This window comes from Schistocerca serialis, chromosome 5 (genome assembly GCF_023864345.2).
Source record: "Schistocerca serialis cubense isolate TAMUIC-IGC-003099 chromosome 5, iqSchSeri2.2, whole genome shotgun sequence".
Classification (NCBI taxonomy): domain Eukaryota; kingdom Metazoa; phylum Arthropoda; class Insecta; order Orthoptera; family Acrididae; genus Schistocerca; species Schistocerca serialis.
Window position 1 is genome coordinate 372,422,372 of NC_064642.1, and position 25,099 is coordinate 372,447,470.

At 42.4% G+C, this 25,099-nt stretch overlaps 1 protein-coding gene across 1 annotated transcript in view; it reads right to left on the reverse strand.

Annotated features, from left to right (window-relative positions):
• Positions 1-798: 798 nt before the first annotated feature.
• The window catches only part of LOC126481250 (uncharacterized), a 143,884-nt gene continuing 119,583 nt past the window's right edge, over positions 799-25,099 (reverse strand). The window contains exons 13-14 of the mRNA XM_050104865.1: positions 16,532-16,616; positions 799-1,139 (exon numbers count right to left, since the gene is read on the reverse strand). Coding sequence (XP_049960822.1) covers positions 1,076-1,139; positions 16,532-16,616 — 149 coding nt within the window. The 3' untranslated portion in view covers positions 799-1,075. The remainder of the gene's footprint in view (positions 1,140-16,531; positions 16,617-25,099) is intronic.

The following is a 25,099-nucleotide window of genomic DNA, read 5'->3' on the forward strand; positions in this document are numbered from 1 at the left end:
TAACACTACATATGCACTAAATTCTAGTAGTCACAGGTAAATATTTTATTTAGTTTCATATTATGGGCTAGGATGTGGCGTAGCAGCCATGAGCTTGTTCACTGTATCACTGATCAAAGTTAACACCTAACATCGCAATTTCGACTTTATCCAGTAGAAATTTTTCATTGGCGGAAATAAAATAAATTCAAGATAAGACAGCCTCAGCAGAACAATAATCTCTCTTTACATCTGAGGGTTATGGACCAACAAATAAGAAGAAAAACTGACTGACTTTTCTGTAAACTTACATTATCTCAGCATGGAGCTCATCAAAATTAATGTCCTGATTCATGGCGACTTTATTCTCTCTCTGAAACACCTTAACATATAAATCAGTCCATGACGAAATGGAACCCCAAAACAAGAATTGCACAGGGGAAGTCTTGGTAGTATTATTACAGAAAGGGGAAGAAAAAAAATTAAAAATAATTGACCCAAAATGTTTTGACAGTATTTTGCAACAATCTAAAAAACAGATTATTAGGAATCAGGACAGACAACCGAATACAAGAGCAGGAAGGGGTTATATTCAGCACCTTCTTACTTGTTAGAGTAACTTTCCTGAGGTCACCTTGCAAATGCATTTTACTTATTGGATAACTGGTCGTACAATGAGCTTTCCAAAAATTAAGTATATAAGCCTATTAATAGACCACTAAAATTCTACAGAAGCAGAGCAAGAGGATCTAGAAACAAAATATAAACAGTATATTTATAACACCTTTATTTACATTTATATATAATTTAGTATGCAAGTACAGGAAAAAAAACACACGTGACAGTTCAAAGTTTTCTACAAATTGAAAAATAAAATGCTATGCTTAAAATTCATTTTTGCCTCATTGGTCTGTACTAATTATTTACAGTGTTCGGTGATTATAAATGTCCGTAAATTATCTATATAAACATGATTCACTACGTCATAGTATAATAACTGCTATATGAAGAAATAAAATACAAAAGATAAATACAAAATAAAAAATACAAAAGGTAATATATTACAATGTATACTTGTTATACAAATTTCCTCAGATCAGCTACTTCGAAGTAGACATGTCCTCTTTGCCCGAGTTATTGTTTCAGGCAGTGTTTTTGACCTGAAACATTAAATTTACAATGAAAATATTTTAGTAATTTGATATTGCACAAATAAGAGAAAACATCTGCATAAATATATACAAATAAAAAATAAAACTACATTAAGTGTGCAACTGAACCAAGACACTATTATACAGAGCATCTTAAGAAAATGTGATTGATTCAAATAATTTTTGACTTACAGCACCCAGTAAGCTATACTGCAAACTGGATTTTTTAGAAGTTGAAGTAACGTTGTGTGTGTCACACAGAAGCATTACAGGATTGCTGATATCCTCAATATACATAAATAATTTATCATGTATGGTCATTCATTAATGATATTGTTTTCAGAAAAGCATCATCAATGACTGGCCATAAGTAAATGTAGAATGATTTCGACAGCATTTCCACTTTGTGTACTGAATGACAAATCTGAATGTGTATAATGAAAGATACTGCTCATAACAAAAATGCGGAACCCAATAATGTCCGATTAAAAATTAGGGGCCAATTTCTGAAGCTGACTTCATTTAAATATTTAGCGATTCTTCTAAACAAAGTCTGTGGTGCTCCCAGCCTGTTGCAACTATTTTGATTTGACACCACTTCAACAGCTGGCTTGCAGTTGCACTCAGAATACTGCAACCTCTCCACTTCAGAAAAATCAATTTCTGGCATTAGAACACTGGCTGCCTCCGTGATCTAGTGTTTAGTACTCTCAACTATAGAGATCAGACATGCAATCGTACAAACACACAAAATATGTAATAAGAAGTGAATGGAATATTTAAACTTGTTGGTAGGACACTAGAAAAATCACACATGTCAACCCCTAGAATACTGCTTCAGAATTTGAGTCCTCATCAAGTAGGCATGACAGCAGACATCAAACTTCAGAAATGTTCACCTAAAATTTTAATAATTCAGCACTGCCTTGCAAAAGAAGAATGGACACTTCAGGTAATATTTTAAGGCAGATCGTTAATCTCACAAAACAATGCTGCATGAATTTCATAAAGTGGCATTTTCAGAAGGCTGCGAGCAATCCTGATGTCTCCTTTGCATAAAATGATCTACATCCTCTTCGACTGTGAAAATAAGACAAGTAACTGCAACAAAACAAGGCATGCAGAAAGTCTTTTTCCCCTCTCTATAAATGCAATTGAATAGGGCTAAATTGATAATACTGGTACACAATAACCTCACACGTACTGTGCTGTGGCATTCTGAGTATATATTGATATGTAGAAAGCCTTTGCTTTTTTTCTACACAAGCTAAAAGGAACATGTAGGCACGGATTTAAATAATACTGGAAAAGTGAGAGAGATTCAAGTTTATTTCTCAAAATAAACTTGGGACAGTCTCTTACAAAGTTATTCTTCTATTAGCTACAAACATTTGAAAAAAATAACTCATAAAGAACACATTCCCATGTGATAAGGCATCATTGCTTTCACTCTGCTTTCCATGTAACTGATTATAGGTGAGAAGACCTAAAAAACATATCTCAAAATGATTTTATATGTATTTATTAAACAAGTTTGTGTCACAATATTATGTGAAACACATTATCAACTGTCTTATTTCTGTTTTATGACTAGCACATGAAGCAACATTCCAAAAGCAGCATCTTCATTACAGTAGGCATACATGTCTTACTAGAAATCACCACACTTATGTCATGACCAGTGACCACACAGCATTGCAGACCTCTGACTCCACTGAGTTAATTAAAATTTAACTGTAAGGAACAACGAATAATAAAAAACTAAGTATCATGTCACATGTCAAACTGAAGTTGGTTACTTCTGTATCAGCCTTTCTCGATAACAGATGCTCCGATCTCTCTGAATATGTGAAGTTAATAAGCAATATCATAATGAGAATATTTACTGGTGACGGACTTCATATCGTATATGAAGACGTTAATGGATTTATTGAGAATTTAAATTCATACCATGGCAATAAATGCTTAAATCTTTATAGAAGCAAATTATGGTATTTAATTTCATTAGGGCAACTTACCAGAACAAGTGTCTCAAAGGTTCAAAGAAAACCTCTAAAAATGAGTTATCGAAGAGTAAAAGTTCCACATATGTAACAATGAATACATCTTTATTCTTCATATGGCTACAATGAACCTGCAAGATGATTTAACTACTTTGTAACAATGGGGGAAGCAGATGCAAACACCACACAAATTCAGTCAGTCTCTGCCTGCCTGCCAGCCAGCTCGTCCAAGCTCTGATCTGCCTAGCAACTTTCATTGCCTTAAATTTACTTCAAAATTTACACTGCACAATTCATTACTGGGCTCTCAGGCACTGAATTCGATGGTATCACTGAAAGAGCATATGTACATTTTCTTCAGGTAATGACAACATCACCACCTCATCGGAAGGTAAGTGCCACCACTCAAAGCAACACCAGAGAGCAATATCAACACCTATTACTTACGGAAAACCTTAAACTGATTAACAGAGGTTTACAGCGTAATGGACTTAATGGGCAATGATGCAGGGAAGGGACTCCTGCTTACTTTCAACCACAGTACAAACCAGCTACGAAATTACATGCCAAACTTCACACAGTTAGAATTAAATTAAAAAAAAACAGCGACAGTTCAAAAATGGAATAGGGTAACTTTTCTGGTTTGAAAACTTTGTCATGCTCTTACAAAATGGGCAAAACTGGTTATTTTAGTTCTGTGGAATGTCATATCGGCAATCTTATTACATTAATGAGATATATCCGAAAAATAATCTCAATTAGACTATAAATAAAATACCGCAACAGTTGAATTTATTAAAAAGTATCTTCACTACTTAGTCACAATATAGATTTATCCTTTTATAACAGCTATTAAGCGGTCAACAAATTCCCTGGCACAAAGTTCTGCTGCCGGAGACTGCATCCAGCTAAATCATTGGGAGCCAAGAAATCACTGAAGTCGTGACTGCAGGGTGAATTTTCATTATCTGCTGGGCAGTGTGTGTATGAGCGACAGCCTAACAAACACTGTTGTGGCAGAACACGCACATAAAAGGTTATAATTAGGCAAGCTTTCAGAGCCAGTGGCTCCATCTTAAGGCAGTAGGGTTGAATGGGAAGGGGAAGGAGTGGAAGAAAAGGACTGGAGGGGTCTAGGAAGAGGGGTAGATTTTCGGAACACTCACCACCGCAGGTCAGGGACGATATTCCGAACAAGATGAGAAGGAAAGACCAATTGTTGAGGACTGCATCAGACGAGATTTGAAAGCCTGAGAGCTTAAATGAAGACAGGAGAATATGCAAGACAGAGATAAGTGCTTAAACATTGTGTATGAGTTAATAAGAGTGAAAAGCTAAGTCCATTGTACATAACAGATTTTTTTCCTTTCATCTAATAATTTTTTCTCTTATCATACAGATCACTCACTCATTACCTCTTATTAACCATTGTCTGTTCTCATGATTTCCATATTAATTTTTCTGATTTTTTCCCCTTGTTTTTCTTCCTTTTTTCATCTTTTACCCTCTCTCTGCTTAACTTTTTTGCCACTCCCACAATTCCTAACACTCCAAACTGTCCTCTCTTATCATGATTAATCCCATCTCTTATTACATCTGTTCTTTCAGAAAGCATGCCTTTTGCATTACCAAAACTAAGGTCCCACATTCTATTTCTTGAAACTCCAAAAGGCGTAACAGTGAAAGTCGCTGTTTCCGAATGTAATCCTACTCTACACAGGCTCTTTTACAGTTTCAGATACAGCAATCCCTGCTCTTACGGGGATAATCTGTGACCTATATGCCTCACCATGCAATACCTGTATTATCTAAGATTCTCATTTTCAGTCCTAAACCTGCATTTGATCATGTTGCTTTGCTGAAGGACCTACTTTCCTTCACACATAATGTCAACTGGAAATATCACTTTGCAACCCATTCCCAAAATCTTTCCAACAGCAAACCTGACATTAAACCCTGCCCTGAACAGTTCCAACCACGATCCCAACTTGATCCACCATCACAACCTCAAAAATCACCCCTTACAAGCCTTCAAAGAATTCCTCACATCCACTATTGCTTCACAACCCTTTCTCAACTCCCTACAACAAGACACTAACCTGTCCTCTGCAGAACTCCAGGATCTAAGTTCCCTAGAAGCTGATGACTCCATCGTTATCCTCCCAGCAGCCAAAAGATTTATCACTACGGTAGTTGGCCGAAAAGAGTATGTTAGTAAAGGTCTATGCCAGCTGTCTGACCCCTCTACATACAGTGTCTGCCATCAAAATACCAAATCCCTTTGATTTGAACTGACCTGCAGTCCCTCTGTAAAACCTCAGCCTCCTCCACAAAGACTAACACCTCAATCCATAGAACTTCTCACCCCACCCAAACCACACACCCCTCACCTTTTACCTTATCCATAAGATTTACAAACCCACTCAGCCTGGCTGTGCTATGGCTGCTATCTTCAAAGCACCCACTGAACATACATCTGCCTTAGTTGATCAACACTTGCAACCCATAGTACAAAAACTTCCCTCCTATATCAACGATACCAACCATTTCCTAGATTGTCTGAAATCTGTGCCCTTGCTTGTCACCATTGATGCCACCACCTTCCACACCAACATCCCCCATGCACATGGTTGATCTGCTTCTGAATATTCCCTGTCAGCATCCACATGATTCCAGACCTATGACATCCTTCCTATTCACCTTAATCAACATTATACTCTCCAACAACTACATAATTAAGGAGCAGCCATACAAAGAATAAGGGGTACTGCCTTGGGAACGAGGATAGCTCCTTCCTAGACCAACCTTTCCATGGGTTGCTTGGAGGGGCTTTCCTGGGATCTACAAGTCTTCACCCCTGGTTTGGTTTAGATACATTGATGACATCTTTTCTTTATGGACTCAAGGTGAGGCTGACTTCTCCTGGAATCTCTGAATACCTTCTCCCAAGTAAATTTCACATGATCCTCTTCTGAATCCTGTGCCACTTTCCTTGATGTTGATCTCTTCCTCACTGAAGGCCAGCCACATACTTCTGTCAACATTAAACCCACCAACAATAGTTACATTTCATTTCAACAGTTGCTATCCTTTCCATATCAAACATTCCCTCCCATACAGCCTTGGCATTCGAGGCAAATGTATTTGTTCGAATGCAGACACTGTACAGCAATATACCACTATTCTCACCTCAGCCTTCACCTGACAATTACACCCCCCCCCCCCCCCCCCCCCCAGCCTCATTTGGAAGCAGATATCCCAAGCAATCACATACAATCCTGGTACTGTGGATCCCTCCAAAACAACACCTTCGGAGCACGCCGCTGTTCACTCAGTATTTTCTTGGTCTGGAATATATTATTCAGCTACTTCGACAAGGCCATGACTTTCTAAAATCATGCCCTGACATGAAAAGAAATTACTCTGAGATTTTACCTGCCCTATGCATCCTCCTACTACCACCTATTCCAGCCTAGTAACTGGCAAAACATATACTATCAAAGGGAAACTCACCTGTGAAACAACACGTGTCATAAACCAGCTGTTATATATACATTGTTCAGCCTTTTACATTGGCGTGACTACCACCAAATTATCAATTAGGATGAATGAGCATAGGCAGAGGATGTATACTGAAAAAATACATTATCTTGTTGCAGAGCATGCTTTACAACATGACCATCATGATCTCAGAGCCTGTTTCACTACACACACCATCTAAATTCTTCCCCAGACATCAGTTTCTCAAAACTCCGCAGGTGGGAACTAGCACTACAATGTCCTTGGTTCTCACCACCCACCTCGTCTTTATTCACGTTAAATTCTTCCATCTTAGCATTTCTTCACAGCAACTACTCTTCTTCACTCCATTTTAGTTTTCTACGTCTTTCATTGTCTTAACTGCCTATTTTTTGCCATCCTCTCCCACCCGTGTTACATACATTGCACTTAGCTTTTGACTCTCATTAACTCTCACATGATGTTTCAAAAGCAATCTCTGTCTTGCGAACTACCCTGTCTTCCACCTTGAAAAGCTCTCAGATTTTCAAATTCCATCTGATGCAGTCCCCAACTATCAGTCTTTCCTTCTCATCCCGTCCAGTAAGTCTCCCCTGGCCCACGATTCTGGGTGACTTTCCCGAAACCCACCCCTTTTCCTAGACCTCTCCAGTCTTTTTGCTTCACCCCTCTTCCTTCCCCTTCAACCCTTCTAACTGAAGGAGCCATTGGCTCTGAAAGATTGCCTAATTAAAACCTCCTTTTATGTTTTTTGCTGCTGATTGGTGAGTAGATTTTTTATCCATCCAATTAAATTATTTGGTCAAAAATTGATTGCTTTCATTGGTATACTCATTGCTGTGAAAGTTATTACTGTTTAACAGCTGGAACACTAGTAGTTCAAGCAGTAAGAATGTCTGCCATCTCTTAATGTTACACACACCTGAAGAATAGTGTTAGTATTTCATCATATCTCTATGTTGTAGTCTTTAGTCCAAAGACTCATTTTCTGAACACCTCCGTGGTAGTCTATCTTATTCAAGCCTCTTCATTTGTGCGTTAAGTACGACAACCTATATCAATTTGAATCTGCTTTCTGTATTCATTCCTTAGTGCCATATGGTAAAGGTCAAGTGATGTAAGCATTCCAACATTAGTAAAACAAGTTTCCACATGACTGTCATTAAATTCACTATGCACTGCTATGGCATTCATATTGGTAAAGCTATTCATTAGAATGATGTCCCTAATGTTTTGTATCTCTCATAAGTTGACTTCGTAGGGATCCAAAACAATGGATGAGTATTTAAGAATAAGTCACGAGGGGGTTCTAAATACTGCAGTTGCAGACACTATACATTTTCTCAGACTGCATCAAGCAAACCAAACTTTTCTATTTGCCTTTCCTGTGCCTTTCTTTCATAGCTCACACTGATTCAAAAAATTAGTCTGAGATATAATCAACTCCAAGATATTGCTAACATAGTAATAATACTGGAGTTTTTCTTGAATTAGTAACAACAACTACGCAATACTACTTTTGTACAAAAATTACTTTGCTGGCAAACAAAACACTGATTATTCTCTCTAGTAGAACTTCTCATGTTCTATACAAGAGTGTCCAGAGTGCCCGTAAATATCCCCCATCCTTTTCTTCTGAGTAACACATTTTCACCTAAGGTAATAATAGGGCTTCAGCAACAATGTGAAAACTTGGAGTAACATATATACACTGCTCAAGAGAAATAGGGGAATAGGAGTTTAGATGTCTGCCATACTCCACTGAGCAATAACTGAGGACTGAGGACTGCTTATACCTTCATCTCTCACAGATTAAGAATGCAATGAATCATTGTTACGTCCTTGACCATTTACGTAATAAGAATTGAAATGTTAACCAATGTCAAAAACAAAGTGGAAACTATCATTCATCTCATCATCCTGGATGTGGCTCATTGGATTTTGATAGCTGGAATAATGTGTGTGCCGTCCACGAGCAGTGCCTGCCAACTATGTGGCCTGCTCCACGTAAGTCTATGGAGACCACACTGCAGGATCCATTCTCATTCTTCAATGGGAGCCCATGGGAGTTCTTTGCGGGTCTGGAGTGGAACAGGATGACCACGAAACAAGTCTGCCAAGCATGACCCACACAGCACAATGGGGTTTAGATCGGGACTCACCGACAGCCATTCCATTACTTAAATGTCCGGGCTTTGCATGTGAACCTTGCTGACACCTGTCACATGGGCAGTGGCATTAGAAAGAATTAGAGGCCATCATTGTGTGCAACAGCCACCACAAGGCCCAACAGGACCTGTTCAGTGTACTGCCTGGTAGTAACGTGACTGTGAAGACTGACAAGATCCGTATAGCTGTCAACACTGAAGCCTCCCCACAATATAAAAAAAACTAACATTTGACTGTCTCCGCACATGGAAATGGCTATCATCTTGTATCAGAGGATATCTGGACTTGTTAGTGAGTAACATATTTTGCCAGTGACAAATTTTAAAGTTGACATGGGAATGACAGAACTATGGCGAGCTGCAAGATGATGCGTCAAGTGGGGGTATGCTAACAGGAGTCTGGGTCATATGGTCCATCTCTTAACCTGTTCATTATATTCTGATCAGGCAATGGCAGCTCCAGTGGCCCTTCTTAGATTGTTTTGAAGTGCTCTGGCGGTATCCGTATGATGTTGCAACATAGAGATGGTCAGATATCTGTCTTTACGTGGTGTTTGTAATGTGTCTGTGACCTTGACCTGTCTCCATGTAGTGTTTCCACAACCTATTGATGGCATGGAGAGGCATTGGCATCTGCAGCAACACAGCCAAAAGTCCATCCTTTTTGGATAAAACAGATTGCCCTTGCAACATTCACCGCATTAAGGTGGCACACTGAATTTGCTCGGTTGACTACAACGTCCTCAGAGGGTGACTGCCATCTGAGTACCTCACTGGGAAACATTGGGACACCGGTGCTCACTTTCTTCTATTGGTCACCTGACACTAACGCATAACAAAGCCAACAGATGACAATAGATCTCACACAGTGGATGTTGGTACACGTGTTCCCCTAATTCTTTTGAACAATGTACTATGAACATATTCTACAGATGTGGCACACTACTAAAAATCAGTTCGTAAGCTAACAAGATTACACTCATATACCCACTCCTACAATTTTTTGTATACCTTCCAAATAGAGAGGAACTCTGTTTAACAGAAATTGGGGTTTTCTAAATGTGTGCTAAAAGTGACAGAGAAACTAATGATGCACCAGCTGATAAACTGTAAGTGATGAGATATAATCTTGTGAAGCATTACAAATCAAAAAACCTACATAAATTGTGAAATTTTCTTACTCTGCGTCTTAGAAATTTGAACAACAAAATATGGTGTGATTAGGGGTAATACATGATTTACATGGTTTAAAGTACACGGTGCTGCTGTCTACATATCAGTGGTTATTCCATATCATAAATCTGGATTACTATATTATTATGTCCTGAATGAAATTGAAAATATAGTTTGACCAAATACTGCAGATCTCAGTAAGGTTTTTTTTTTTTTTTTTTGTTTGTGGTTTTAGGGCGCAAAACTTCTATGGTCATTAGCGCCCACCCCGTGACGTAGAAAACCGGAAAAAAACGAAATTTAAAATCAGCAGCAATGGAAACAGTCAGAAAATTGGAGAAACTAAAGGCAGAAGGAATGCTTAAAAGTCCACTATAGAAAGGGGTTGGTTGTCCACAAAAAAAAAAGCTTCAAATGACTGACGTCATTTCACTGTCACTAATAAACTGTAGAACGCGGTCAGCTGAGCGCGTGTCATCTGCTAAAATCGACGATAGATCAGGCGATAGCTGTAGACGGGAGCGTAACGGATTAAAATAGGGGCATTCAATTAAAAGGTGTCTGACCGTCCACAGCTGAGAGCAGTGGGGACAGAGTGGGGGAGGATCACCGCTTAAAAGATGTCGATGACTAAAAAGACAGTGCCCTATCCGGAGTCGAGCTAAAATTACCTCCTCCCGACGACGCGTTCGGGAGGAAGAGGTCCAAGCGCAAGGAACGGCTTTCACTTCCCGCAATTTATTATGGGGAAGTGTTGACCAGTGCGCATGCCATAATTGAGTAACTTGGCGACATAAACCGCTCCGTAGATCGGTAAACGGAAGAGACTGAAGAGCTGGCCGAGGAAGAGAGACTGCAGCCTTGGCCGCTATATCGGCCGCCTCATTCCCACAGATACCAGCGTGTCCCGGGAGCCAGAGGAACGCCACCGAGACGCCCCCCAGGTGGAGCAAGCGCAGACAGTCCTGAATCCGGTGGACCAGAGGGTGCACAGGGTAAAGAGCTTGGAGACTTAGGAGAGAGCTGAGAGAATCTGAGCAGATTATGTACTGTATCCGCTGATGGCGGCGGATGTAGTGGACAGCCTGGAGAACAGCGTAAAGCTCTGCAGTATAAACCGAACACTGGTCGGGAAGCCGAAAGTGATTTGGGGTGTCGCCAACAATATAGGCACTCCCTACACCTAACGATGTTTTCGAGCCATCGGTGTAAATAAATGTGGCTTCCGTCATTTGTGCACATAGAGCAGCAAATGCCCGACGGTAAACAAGTGTAGGGGTACCATCTTTGGGAAATTGACATAGGTCTCTGAGCAAGTCGATCCGGGGACGGTGCCAAGGCGGTGCTGTACCCCAAGTTGTCAAGAAGGTTTTAGGAAAGCGGAAGGAAAGAGAATGGAGCAGTTGACGGAAGCGGACTCCCGGGGGTAGTAGGGAGGAGGAGCGGCCTGCATACCCGACATCAAAGGAGGCGTCGAAAAAAAGGTTATGGGCTGGATTAGCAGGCATGGAAGACAGATGGCTAGCATAACGACTCAGAAGGACTGCCCGCCGATTGGACAGCGGAGGTTCAGCAGTCTCAGCATAAAGGCTTTCCACAGGGCTGGTGTAAAAAGCTCCAGACACTAAACGTAATCCACGGTGGTGGATAGAGTCGAGACGCCGAAGAATAGACGGCCGAGCAGAGGAGTAGACTATGCTTCCATAATCCAATTTCGAGCGCACTAAGGCGCGATAGAGGCGGAGAAGGACCACCCGGTCCGCTCCCCAAGAGGTACCATTCAGGACACGGAGGGTGTTAAGGGAACGCAGACAGCGAGCCGAAAGATAGGAAACGTGGGAGGACCAGCACAGTTTTCTGTCAAACATAAGACCCAAGAATTTAGCGACGTCGGAAAACGGAAGGCTGACAGGACCTAGATGTAAGGAGGGCGGAAGAAACTCCTTACGTCGCCAAAAATTAACACAAACGGTCTTACTGGGTGAGAAACGGAAGCCGGTTTCGATGCTCCACGAGTAGAGGCGATCGAGACATCCTTGAAGACGTCTTTCAAGAAGGCTGGTCCTTTGAGAACTGTAGTAGATCGCAAAATCGTCCACAAAGAGGGAGCCCGAGACATCAGGAAGGAGACAATCCATAATTGGATTAATGGCGATGGCAAACAGTACAACACTCAGCACGGAGCCCTGGGGTACCCCGTTTTCTTGGGAGAAAGTACGGGAGAGAGTAGTGTTCACCCGCACCCTAAATGTGCGCTCTGCCATAAATTCGCGAAGAAAAAGGGGCAGCCGGCCTCGAAAGCCCCAAGAGAACAGTGTGCGGAGGATGCCTGTCCTCCAACAGGTATCGTACGCTCTCTCCAGATCAAAAAATATTGCTACCGTTTGGCGTTTCCGTAGAAAATTGTTCATGATATAAGTGGAGAGAGCAACAAGATGGTCAACAGCAGAACGATGCTTTCGGAATCCGCATTGGGCTGGTGTTAAAAGACTGCGGGACTCCAGCCACCAAGCTAAACGGTAATTCACCATACGCTCCAAAACCTTACAGACACTACTCGTGAGAGAAATGGGGCGATAGCTAGAGGGGAGATGTTTGTCCTTTCCAGGTTTCGGAACGGGAACGACAATAGCTTCCCGCCATCGCCTGGGAAAGGTACTGTCGGTCCAAATTCGATTATAAAGGCGAAGGAGGTGACGCAGGCTATGGGTTGATAAATGCAGCAACATTTGGACATGGATACCATCCGGTCCTGGGGCGGAGGAGCGAGAAGTAGAGAGTGCATGTTGGAGTTCGCGCATGGAGAAAACAGTATTGTAGCTTTCGCGATTTTGAGAGGAGAAAGCAAGATGCCGCACTTCTGCTGCACGTTTCTTCGGGAGAAACGCTGGCGGGTAATTTGAAGAGCTCGAAATCTCAGCAAAGTGCTGACCCAATGAGTTAGAAATTGCGACGGGGTCCACTAAGGTATCATGCGCGACAGTGAGCCCAGAGACCGGGGAGAAACTAGGCGCGCCTGAGAACCGTCGAAGCCGACTCCAAACTTCCGAGGAGGGAGTGAAGTTGTTAAATGAGCTAGTAAAGAATTTCCAGCTTGCCTTCTTGCTATCGCGGATGACGCGACGGCATCGCGCACGGAGCTGCTTATATCGGATACAGTTGGCCAAAGTTGGATGGTGACGGAAAATGCGAAGAGCACGTCGCCGCTCACGTATTGCGTCACGGCAGGCCTCGTTCCACCAAGGAACTGGAGGGCGCCGGGGCAATTCGGAGGTGCGTGGTATTGAACGTTCCGCAGCTGTGAGAATAACGTCGGTAAAATGTGTGACCTCATCGTCGACGCTGGGAAAGCGACGGTCATCGAATGTCGCTAGAGACGAAAAAAGTGTCCAATCGGCTTGGGCAAACTTCCAGCGTCGCGAGCGCATATATGGCAGTTGAGGCTGCAGTCGAAGAACACATGGAAAGTGGTCACTCGAGTGTGTATCATCAAGGGCGAACCATTCGAAGCGCCGAGCTAGCGGAACAGTACCGACCGCAAGGTCCAAATGGGATAAATTTGCCGTGGAGGCAGACAAAAATGTAGGGACCCCAGTGTTGAGGCAGACTAGATCCGCTTGGTGGAAGACGTCTAGCAATAGTGAGCCACGTGGACAAGGATGTGGAGATCCCCAAAGCGGGTGGTGGGCATTGAAGTCCCCAACCAGCAAATAGGGGGGTGGAAGCTGATCAAGAAGATGAAGGAGATCAGCTCGTGCCATTGGTGTAGACGATGGAATGTATACCGTACAAAGAGAGAACGTGTATCCAGAAAGGGAAAGACGGACGGCGACAGCTTGGAAGGAAGTGTTTAAGGGGATTGGGTGATAATAGAGAGTATCATGGAGCAGAATCATGAGTCCTCCATGGGCTGGAGTGCCTTCAACTGAGGGGAGGTCATATCGGACGGACTGAAAATGAGGGAGAACAAAGCGGTCATGGGGACGCAGCTTTGTTTCCTGAAGACAGAAGATGACCGGCGAGTAGGATCGTAAGAGGATCGACAATTCCTCCCGATTGGCGCGAATGCCGCGGATATTCCAGTGGATAATGGACATAGGGTGAACAGAAAATGGAGGAACGGCACCAAGGGTGCTGTCAACTCAACGACTGCTCAGAGCTTGCGACCGACAGCATGGAATGGCATTCAGTCGAAGGCAGAAGATCCTGATCCATAGGTTGGTCAGGAGCAGCTCCTGCCACCAACGATCGGCCAGTTGACCGGCCACCAACAGTGCGCCTCGGCGACACAGAAGATGGCCGAGGGCGATTTCCGCCAGGTGGTGCTGTAGATGGGACACGCCTTGGCGGAGAAGGAGAGGAACTGTGTTTCTTCGTAGCCTTCTTGGAGGTATGTTTAGATGACGGAGGAACCGATGGTTGTGAAGTTGCAGTACGTAAAAACTCTTCACGAGAATGCTCTTTTTTTGTAGACTTGGCGTCTGACTTTTGGGCTCGAGATTTAGCAGAACCCGACGAAGGGTGAGCCATAGAGTGGGCAGGCGAAAGAGGTGAGGTTGAACGGGCGATCTTTGCGCTGGCCGATCTGACGACCGTGGTACTAAATGTGAGGTCGCAAGTCTGCGTGGCCGCCTCCTTTGTTGGCCGAGAAGAAGCAAGGACAGCGCTGTATTTTCCTTTCTGAGGCACGGTGGGCTGTCGACTGGCGAGTAACTTTCGAGCAGCAAAGGTCGACACCTTTTCCTTCACTCTTATTTCCTGGATCAGCTTTTCGTCCTTAAAAACAGGGCAATCTCGAGAGGAAGCAGCGTGGTCACCCATACAGTTGATGCAGCGAGGGGATGGAGGTGGACAAGCACCCTCATGGGCATCCCTGCCACACGTAACACATTTGGCCGGATTGGAACAGGACTGGCTGGTGTGATTAAACCGCTGACATCGATAGCAACGCGTAGGGTTTGGGACATAAGGGCGAACGGAAATTATCTCATAGCCTGCTTTGATTTTTGATGGGAGTTGAACTTTGTCAAAAGTCAAGAAGACAGTGCGGGTTGGAATGATGTTCGAGTCAACCCTTTTCATAACCCGATGAACAGCGGTGACGCCCTGGTCAGACAGGTAGTGCTGAATTTCTTCGTCAGACAATCCATCGAGGGAGCGTGTATAAACGACTCCACGCGAGGAATTTAAGGTACGGTGCGGTTCCACCCGGACAGGGAAGGTGTGGAGCAGAGAAGTACGCAGCAATTTTTGAGCCTGGAGGGCACTGTGTGTTTCTAACAACAGGGTACCATTCCGTAATCTGGAACAAGACTTTACAGGACCCGCAATTGCGTCGACACCTTTCTGAATAATGAAAGGGTTGACCGTGGAAAAGTCGTGACCTTCGTCAGACCGAGAAACAACAAGGAACTGTGGCAACGATGGAAGAACCGTCTGTGGCTGAGACTCAGTGAACTTACGTTTGTGAGCAGACATAGTGGAAGGTGAGGAAACCATTGCGGAAGAATCCCCCATGATTACCGGCGTCTCCGATGGCGCGCTCCTCCCTTGTGGGGGCCCTCACCGAGGGCACACCCGCCTTAGGTGATTGTTCACACCTCAGGTCACACCTCCCGACATACGGACGGAGGGACCAATCGGCACTTTCGGAAGGTATCAGCTCGGGTAATCACCCCTCCCTGGGCCTGGCCTTTACCAGGGGGTACGTACGTGTCCTACCTGTCTACCCGGGGCGGGGAATTACGCGTTACCCCGTCACCGGCTACGCATGGAAGTGCGTGGGTCGGCCTTCAGACACGCACAGGGAGGAAGAAAGAGAAAGGGAAAGGAAAGAAGAGGGGGTCTCAAACGCCGCAGCGGAGAAAAGGGTAAAGAGAAGAGGTAAGGAAAGGAGATGGACAAAGGAAGGAAGAAGACATACAAGCAAGGAAGAAGAAGAATGCGGTACATTTACAAGCGTCCGTCTCCGGACGTAGGCGCAAACCATACTCCCAGAGGGGGAGAAAGTGAAGGAAAGATCAAGAGGTGAGGGGGGGGGGTGAAGACAGGGGATGGGGAAGGATGCGGAAAGGGAAGGTATGCAGCCCGGAAAGGAAGGAAGGCCACATTAGCTCGGGGCCCCGTGCTCGCTACGCACGTATCCACAAAAGAGTTGTGGATCCCCTGGGGGGTCTCAGTAAGGTGTTACTGAATAATGACTAGAGGCCACAGCAAAGTAATTTAATAGGGTTAAGAAAGTGAGAGCAATCCCAAAAGGCACTCCAAACACAAAAGTGCTACAGCAAAATAAAAATCAATGTAATGTGCGCTGCCTCTCACAAATGAGCAAGTTTACATATCATCAAGGCATTAAAGACAGATATTAAAGCACATGTTTACTCATTGCATTGCAAGTATAAATTCATATTCTCCATTTCTTATTGGACTTCTGATGATCCTCTTACTCTTCGTCACAACCTTTGTTTTTACACCACGTTTTACAAAATCTCGATTCAGGCTAAGAGCTAAAGTAACTACTATACATCACAAAAATTACCCATAAATGCAGTTTGGCGGCGCACTGACGATATTTCTGTGTCTGCTAGCTGCAGGTTTTCCCACTTGCTGGTGATTGGCAATGCCTAAAACAAATATTTTTCTTTTATTATTCAGTTTTCGTTACTTTCCAGAATAAAGTAGTATCAGTTTCAGAATAACCTTACTGCATTAATTTATCAACAGTAACCAAGACTAATTGATTTTGGCAATAAGATATGAAACAATATAATAATCAAACATTAAAGAAACTGAAATTCAGTGAACAGAGTTATGCAAGCATTGTACTTAAGCAAACGTAAAAATTGTGGTTCCAGTATTGGCGGTGGTGGTACAACTAAAAATAAGAAGCCAAAAAAGAAGTTCTGTTATTAGCTCTCCCTTAATAGACTGCACGATGATCACTTGGTTTCAGAAAATTTTTGCACCGAGGTACACTAATGACTAGTTTTATTTCTATTAATTCCCCATATTCAAATTACTAAATGGAGTTTAAAAAAAATAGCTTTGTCTATCTAGTGCATTCTACAAGTAACTCAGCTGCAACACTGAGGGCTTTAAGAGTAACTACAAATAAACTGGGTGTAACCAAGAAATATTTCATTTCACTTACTTTAAAAGGAAATATAAAACAAGTTCACGTGAAAAGAAAAATGAATACAGCAGTTTAAATCACAAAAAGAGACAGAGAGAGAGAGTTCTTTGCAAAGACAGATCCATCAGAGGTAGGCAAAATAAATTATGTGAGTTTTACAGCAAAAGTGTGAACATTAAGTTTGCGAAACTAATCATACTATTAAATACACAGGAGAAAGCCAATAGCTGTGAAGTGGAAAATTAGATGCTTCCACCAAGGGTAAGAACTGTCAGCTAATGTGACAAAAGAAGAAATGGATGCTGAACTAGAAGACATAGTGGATCCAGTATTAGAGGCAAAGTTTGGCACAACTTTGAAAGACTTGTGATCATACAATACAGAAACAACATAAAATTCATTCTGAATGTGGAAGAATAGGAGAAGCTGTTGAAAGGAATGAACAGCTACTGTGCATATAGTACAAACCAAGCAAACCACAGAAAGACTGAAGTACTGAAGAGCAACAGAAATGAGATTAGCAACAATCTTGTAAAAACTGAGGTTCACAAACTGAAAGAATTCTGCTACCTTGGAAGTAAAATAAGAAATCACGGATGAAACAAAGAGGTTTTACGAGAACTAGAATGACACTGGAGAACACATCATTCCTCGCCACAAAAAATACTGAACATAGGCATAAGTCATTAAGACATCCACAGGCTTTGCAAGAGAAGATGTGTGTAGTAAAGATTAACTATGAGTAAATGAATGGACAGGATGACAGAAAATGTGCCATAACATTGGGAAATAACTGATACTAGAGGGAACAGTAAAAGGCAAAATTTGGACGAGGAAGACAGACTGGAATAAATACAACAAATTACTGATCATGTTGCGTTCATGTGCTACTCTGGGATGAAGAGATTGGCAGAGAAGAGGAAATTGTGGCAGACCACATCAAACCATACAGAATAAGTGTTTAGTTATGCAGTGTAAAAAGTGAATAAGAAAATCTTGTTTTCCATGTATTAGGACATACTGAGGGACAGAACTGGATACTGGTCATGATCTTCTACTAAGCAAAATGAAAATACTCGTTCAAGAAACAGTGAAAACAAGAACAACAGGCTCAGCGAAAGGTACAATTGTTAGAAAGTATATCGAGCACATTATACAAGGGTAATCCCAAACATAAGTTCTCCCATTTTTTTTTTTTTGTAAGTACATAGACATGTTTATTTCCACAACGGTTTACATCAGTTTACAGCTTGAATATTTAGCTATTTTTCAACATAATCACCATTTCTGTCAACACACTTTTGTAGATGCTGTGGCAGTTTCTGTACGCCCATGTCATACCAGCTCGCTGCCATGCTGTTCAGAAAGTTATGAACCTCTTCTTTCATCTCGTTGGTGGAGCTGAATTGCTTTCCAGCCAAATGGTCTTTTAACTTAGGGAACAGGTGATAGTCACTGGGTGCCAAGTCAGGACTATAGGGTGGGTGGGTGATTATGTTCCACTGAAACTGTTGCAGGAGAGCAACGGTTTGCCGAGTGATGTATGGACAAGCGTTGTCATGGAGAATGTGTATGCCCTTGCTTAACATTTCTCTTCTCCGGTTCTGAATTGCCCGTTTGAGTTTTTTCAGAGTCTCACAGTACCTGTCAGAGTTAATTGTGGTCCCAGTGGGCATAAAGTTGGCCAACAATACCCCTTTCCGATCCCAAAAAACGGTTGTCATGACTTTACCAGCAGACTGTGTTTGTTTGAATTTCCGCGGTTTTGGCGAAGAAGGATGCCACCACTGGTGTGATTGTTGCTTGGTCTCAGTTGTAAAGTGGTAAGCCCAGGTTTCGTCACCCATGACAATTGAGTCCAGAAAGTTGTCCTGTTCGGCTGCAAGGCTGTGAAGAAATGTGCGGGAAGCATCAACTAGTTGCCTTATGTGGTCCTCAGTCAGCATGCATACCGCCCATCTTGCGCACACCTTCTGGTAGTTCAATGTTTCCGCTAAAACTCTGTGAGTGGTTCTTCAGGAAACCTCAGGAAGCAACGTGCAGAGATCACCCAGGGTATCCGCCGATCTTCACACATGGTTTGCTCAACCTTCAACACTGTCTCCTCAGAAATTAACGGTCTCTCACTCCTTTGTTCATGGTTAATTTTCAGTCCGACCACCTGCAAACTCTCTACACCACTTACGAACATTTTTGACATCCATGCACGACTCACCATACACTTCTGTCAATTGGCGATGGATTTCAATTGGCACAGTGCCCTTTGCATTCAAAAACCGAATAACTGCGTGCAATTTGCACTTGTCAGTAACATCCAACGGGAGCTTCATTATCAATGGCTGCCAAGCCAAGACTGAGTGCCTCAGCGCGGTTTGCGCATGTTTACACACAGCATGTGATGCACTCTTCATAATAGTGTGACTAACTGCCACACAAACAGAGCTCTGTACTAATAAAAAATAGGAGACCTTACTTTTGGGATTACCCTCGTAGCTTGTTAAAGATGTGAAGAAACATGGAACACTGCTTGTTTGATACTATCAAAACAAACACACACACACACACACACACACACACACACACACACACACAGTATGCCTGCTGAACACAAAATGCATGTCGACGACTAAACACTCATACAATTAGTTAAGTGGTGTCCTTTACTTCTAAATTATTTACATTCTGCCAGAACTTACCTTACCACATTTCACTGCAGGGCTAAACTTTAGATCACACTGTTACCACACACGTCATTCATAAAATACTGTGTCTATACCTAAATACATACTCTGCAAACCAATTAAGTACATGGCACATAATACTTAGAATTGTCTCACATGACAAAAGTTTCTTCCTGCCATAACTGCATAAGGAGCATGGGGAGAATTAATGCTTCTTTGCATGTGTGCACACTGTAACTAGCCTAATCTCACCTTTGCAATATCTGCAGGAGTAATACGCACGGAGCTGAAACAGAATTTTACACTCTTCATGTAATACTGGTTCTTGAAACTTCAAAATAGGCTTCCATGGGATAATTTATGTTACATCTATCTTCAAGCTCCTGCCGATTCAAACTTTTTAACAATCCCATGATACACGTGTCAAACAAACCTCGATTACTTTGCTCTATGTTGCTGCACCCAAAAGATATATCCTGACGGTAGCCAGGGGGTCTAAAACATTTTTCGAGAAATGATCTGTCTTACTGTTCGTTTGAGGCAGTTGGTTAACAATGTTTTCAGTATTGTCCTAAGATTGTTCTGTCTTACCACAAGTTGGTATGAGGGGTGTCCGTAAAATAAGGTACCTTTTTTTTCCACAGTGTAAAACATGTTTATTTCATGAATGCATACATTTTTGGAAAGTTCAGACCTTAACTATTTTTTTCTACATCATCGCCACTGAGGTTAATATATTTTTACATACTGTGTATGAGCTTTTGAATGCCCAAGTAAAAAATAAAAAAAATAAAAAAAAATTCAGCCGCCAAGCTGCACAGATACCTGAGAACCGCTTTTTCCAGCTCTTCTCTGTCGCTGAAATGCATTCAACCCAGGTGTTTCTTATGTCAGGGAAGAGATCGTAGTCACTTGGGGCTAAGTTCGGGCTGTAAGGTTGGTGTTTGACAATACCCCATCCAAATTTTGCGATGAGCTCATTGGTGGCTTTAGTGGTGTGCGGTCGAGTATTATCCTGATGCAAATGCACCCCCTCTGACAGCATACCCCCTACTCTTGTTCTGAATCGCACGGCGCAATTTTTGCAGTGTCTCACAGTACCCAGCAGCATTGATTGTTGTTTTAAATATTACTGAGGATAGTTATGAACTACTTTTATCTGTGCTGGACTTAAGTGAATGGGATCAACTATGGCTAACAGTACAAAGAACAATGACTGTATTTGTATTCAGAGCCATAAGAAAGTGCAGAAAATTTTGAAAGTAGTCAAATTAGTGAAAACAATAATGTGAAATTGGCCACAATAATGACCGTTATCCAACCCATAATTATGTGTGAAGTCATTAATAGAGGCACAGATAACGGCACTAACAGCTTCCGAGTTTAAATAAGAATATCAATGCAGGAAATATACCCAGGCTGCTGAAACATGTCACTTCATGGACACTCCCAAAGTGCTGTAAAGTTGACTATATAACTGAAACAAGTGAGGAAAGTGAGGCACTGCATCTTCTGAACCAATAACAGCACCGAACAAAAGCTGGTTCCGGTGTCAACACTACCACATTGCCAGCTACCGTGTAAACACTGTATGTTACTGTGCGAACACCTGCTTTTGTGTTACCGCCTCAATTACAGTTTCTGTTTATTAAACAATGTCTCCAAAACTATGTTGTTCACCAAGCGACGATCCGTCGCACTGTGGATTGCCATTAAATTGTCAGGGTTTGGAATTGTTATGAAGAACGCGCTAGTTTTGCGAGCAAGAATAAGAATTTGTTTCTGTTCATGGGCACGTGCTGATTCCTGCTGATAAAGTTTTAGAGCGTACCTCGAAAACTCTAGAACTCAGTCAAAGAACAGTTACAAGGGAAGGGGTGCTACTTCAAGACTTACAAGACACTGAAGTAAACAGCGTGGAAGAAAGCCTCTGTGAGGAAAAAACTGTGTGTTACACTCCTGGAAAGGAAAGAAAGTAGCCTCATCCTGTTACAGATATTGATTCTTTCCAACCTGATGCAATTCATCGGCACATATACGGATACGGAAAGAATACCCCACAATAGCGAAGTTGCTAATTTCTTTAAAAGAAAATGAACTTTTTTCAGGGACAAAATCACCACTTAAGATGGTATTAAAAAGTATGGGATTCCGTTTTAAGAAGTTAGATGGATGAAAACTGTTACTTGAGAAAGCTCAAGTCATTGCAGCTCGTACCATTTTCTTAAACAAAATTGTAGGAAAGGACATACACTCAGTCAAATGGTTAGATAAAACCTGGGTCAACATTGAAGAATCAGTTGAGAAATGCTGGACAGATGACATCAGCCAACAGGAAGGGGATCCTGATTAATTGTGGCCCATGCAGGAGCTTCAAACAGCTTTGTGCCTGAACTTAATTTTTTGACTGGGAAAGACCATTGACTATCATGAGGATATGAACCACCCACAATTTCTGCAGTGATTTAAAAATCTGTTGTTCCAGTTTAGTGTTCTGACAGGGTTTGTGATGGACAATGCACTGTAACATTCCATGATTTTAGATAAAACTCCCACCACTAGTGACTGTAAAGAAACTATGGTGCAGAGGTTAGAGGAGAGAGACATTGCTGTGGACATGAGCATGACAAAGCTGTTGTTATACTCGCTCATTAAACAAAATAAGACTGTGATGCCTAAATACCTTGCAGATGAAATTGCAAGCGAACAGGGTCACTTGGTAATTAGGCTACCACATTAACACTGCCATTTTAATCCAATTGAATTGGTTTGGAGTGAAGTCAAGGTGTACATTAGAAGTAACAACAAGACTTTTACTACAATGGAATTGGAAAGACTGCTATGTGAAAGGCTTTCTACTGTAGACACTATCTCATGGAGGAAGAAAGTAGACCATGTTGCTGAACTCTTAAGAGAAGCAGAGACTATAGACGGCATTATAAATGAAAACTAACAATTAATGATTTCTCTCAATGATGATGACAATGGTTTTGGCGCCGATTCCAACGATAGTGAAAGAGAACTTGTTGGAGCTGCACCATTGACATCGCAAATTGGCGAGTGTAAATGAATACAGAATTAATTATTTCTCCCTGCAATCGAGTAGGCTATGCCTGTTTTGCTTTATTTCTTTCTACGAGTGTGGGTAGCATATTACTCGGTATGCTTAGGTTTACATTATTATACGACTTTTACATGCAGCTATTACAGTAACCATTTGGAACGAGTTTTCATACATATTGTCGTTAACTTTGGGTGTTTTTATTTCCCAGTTTCATACACTATCAAACGCTTAGTATATGTTGTCATTCTCTCCACTGTTAGAAAAATGTAATTTGTTGCACTCACGTATAAATGTTGATTGTAGCTTACATTTACAAAACGTACTTCGGAGTTGTGGGCGTATGCGGTGGCAACTATTGCAACCCCGCAATCGCAGTATAGCCAACTACACACGAGCTATCAGGTGAGATTTTTCACTCATCTGGGTATAACCTCCTACATGAAGTATGGGATGAATTAAAACATACAAAAAATGAACTCTTTACTTAATTTTGCAATAGTGTGAAGTGCTCAAGGCAGAATTTCATGGTAAATGCTATAATTTCGGGGTTAAATCATCAGTGTTAAAACACAGTTCAAAGAACAAAAAGTTGAGTGTAAAAAAAAAAATGCAGCTGAAGTGTCTGGTTCGATCAGGAAGTAGAAATAAGGACTTGCTACTATACAGGGTGCTACAAAAAGGTACAGCCAAACTTTCAGGAAACATTCCTCACACACAAAGAAAGAAAATATGTTATGTGGACATGTGTCCGGAAACGCTTACTTTCCATGTTAGAGCTCATTTTATTACTTCTCTTCAAATCACATTAATCATGGGATGGAAACACACGGCAACAGAACGTACCAGCGTGACTTCAAACACTTTGTTACAGGAAATGTTCAAAATGTCCTCCATTAGCGAGGATGCATGCATCCACCCTCCATCGCATGGAATCCATGATGCAGCCCTGGAGAATGGCGTATTGTATCACAGCCATCCACAATACGAGCACGAAGAGTCTCTACATTTGGTACTGGGGTTGCGTAGACAAGAGCTTTCAAATGCCCTCATAAATGAAAGTCAAGAGGGTTGAGGTCAGGAGAGCGTGGAGGCCATGGAATTGGTCCGCCTCTACCAATCCATCGGTCACCGAATCTGTTGTTGAGAAGCGTACGAACACTTCGACTGAAATGTGCAGGAGATCCATCGTGAATGAACCACATGTTGTGTCGTACTTGTAAAGGCACATGTTCTAGCAGCACAGGTAGAGTATCCCGTATGAAATCACGATAACGTGCTCCATTGAGCGTAGGTGGAAGAACAAACTAAAATGAGCTCTAACATGGAAATTAAGCATTTTCGGACACATGTCCACATAATCTTTTCTTTATTTGTGTGTGAGAGGAATGTCTCCTGAAAGTTTGGCCGTACCTTATTGTAACACCCTGTATAAGCAATAGGCACTGAGAATGTAAATGCTTTGTATTTTGGACACTGTGCAATGAGTTTGTACACCACAATTTACTAACACCAGCAAAGTGGCACACAGTAGTGTTGACAATATGGCAAAATTTAATTGCAATATTTGGAAAATGAGATTAATACAGTATTCAATGAATGAAAGAGTGAACTTGTTATCACAGCTGGATTCGTCATGTGTCACAGTTTAAAACAGGACTTCAGGAATTCAAGCCAGTTCATGGGATATACCCAATGATATACACTCCTGGAAATGGAAAAAAGAACACATTGACACCGGTGTGTCAGACCCACCATACTTGATCCGGACACTGCGAGAGGGCTGTACAAGCAATGATCACACGCACGGCACAGCGGACACACCAGGAACCGCGGTGTTGGCCGTCGAATGGCGCAAGCTGCGCAGCATTTGTGCACCGCCGCCGTCAGTGTCAGCCAGTTTGCCGTGGCATACGGAGCTCCATCGCAGTCTTTAACACTGGTAGCATGCCGCGACAGCGTGGACGTGAACCGTATGTGCAGTTGACGGACTTTGAGCGAGGGCGTATAGTGGGCATGCGGGAGACCGGGTGGACGTACCGCCGAATTGCTCAACACATGGGGCGTGAGGTCTCCACAGTACATCGATGTTGTCGCCAGTGGTCGGCGGAAGGTGCACGTGCCCGTCGACCTGGGACCGGACCGCAGCGACGCACGGATGCACGCCAAGACCGTAGGATCCTACGCAGTGCCGTAGGGGACCGCACCACCACTTCCCAGCAAATTAGGGAC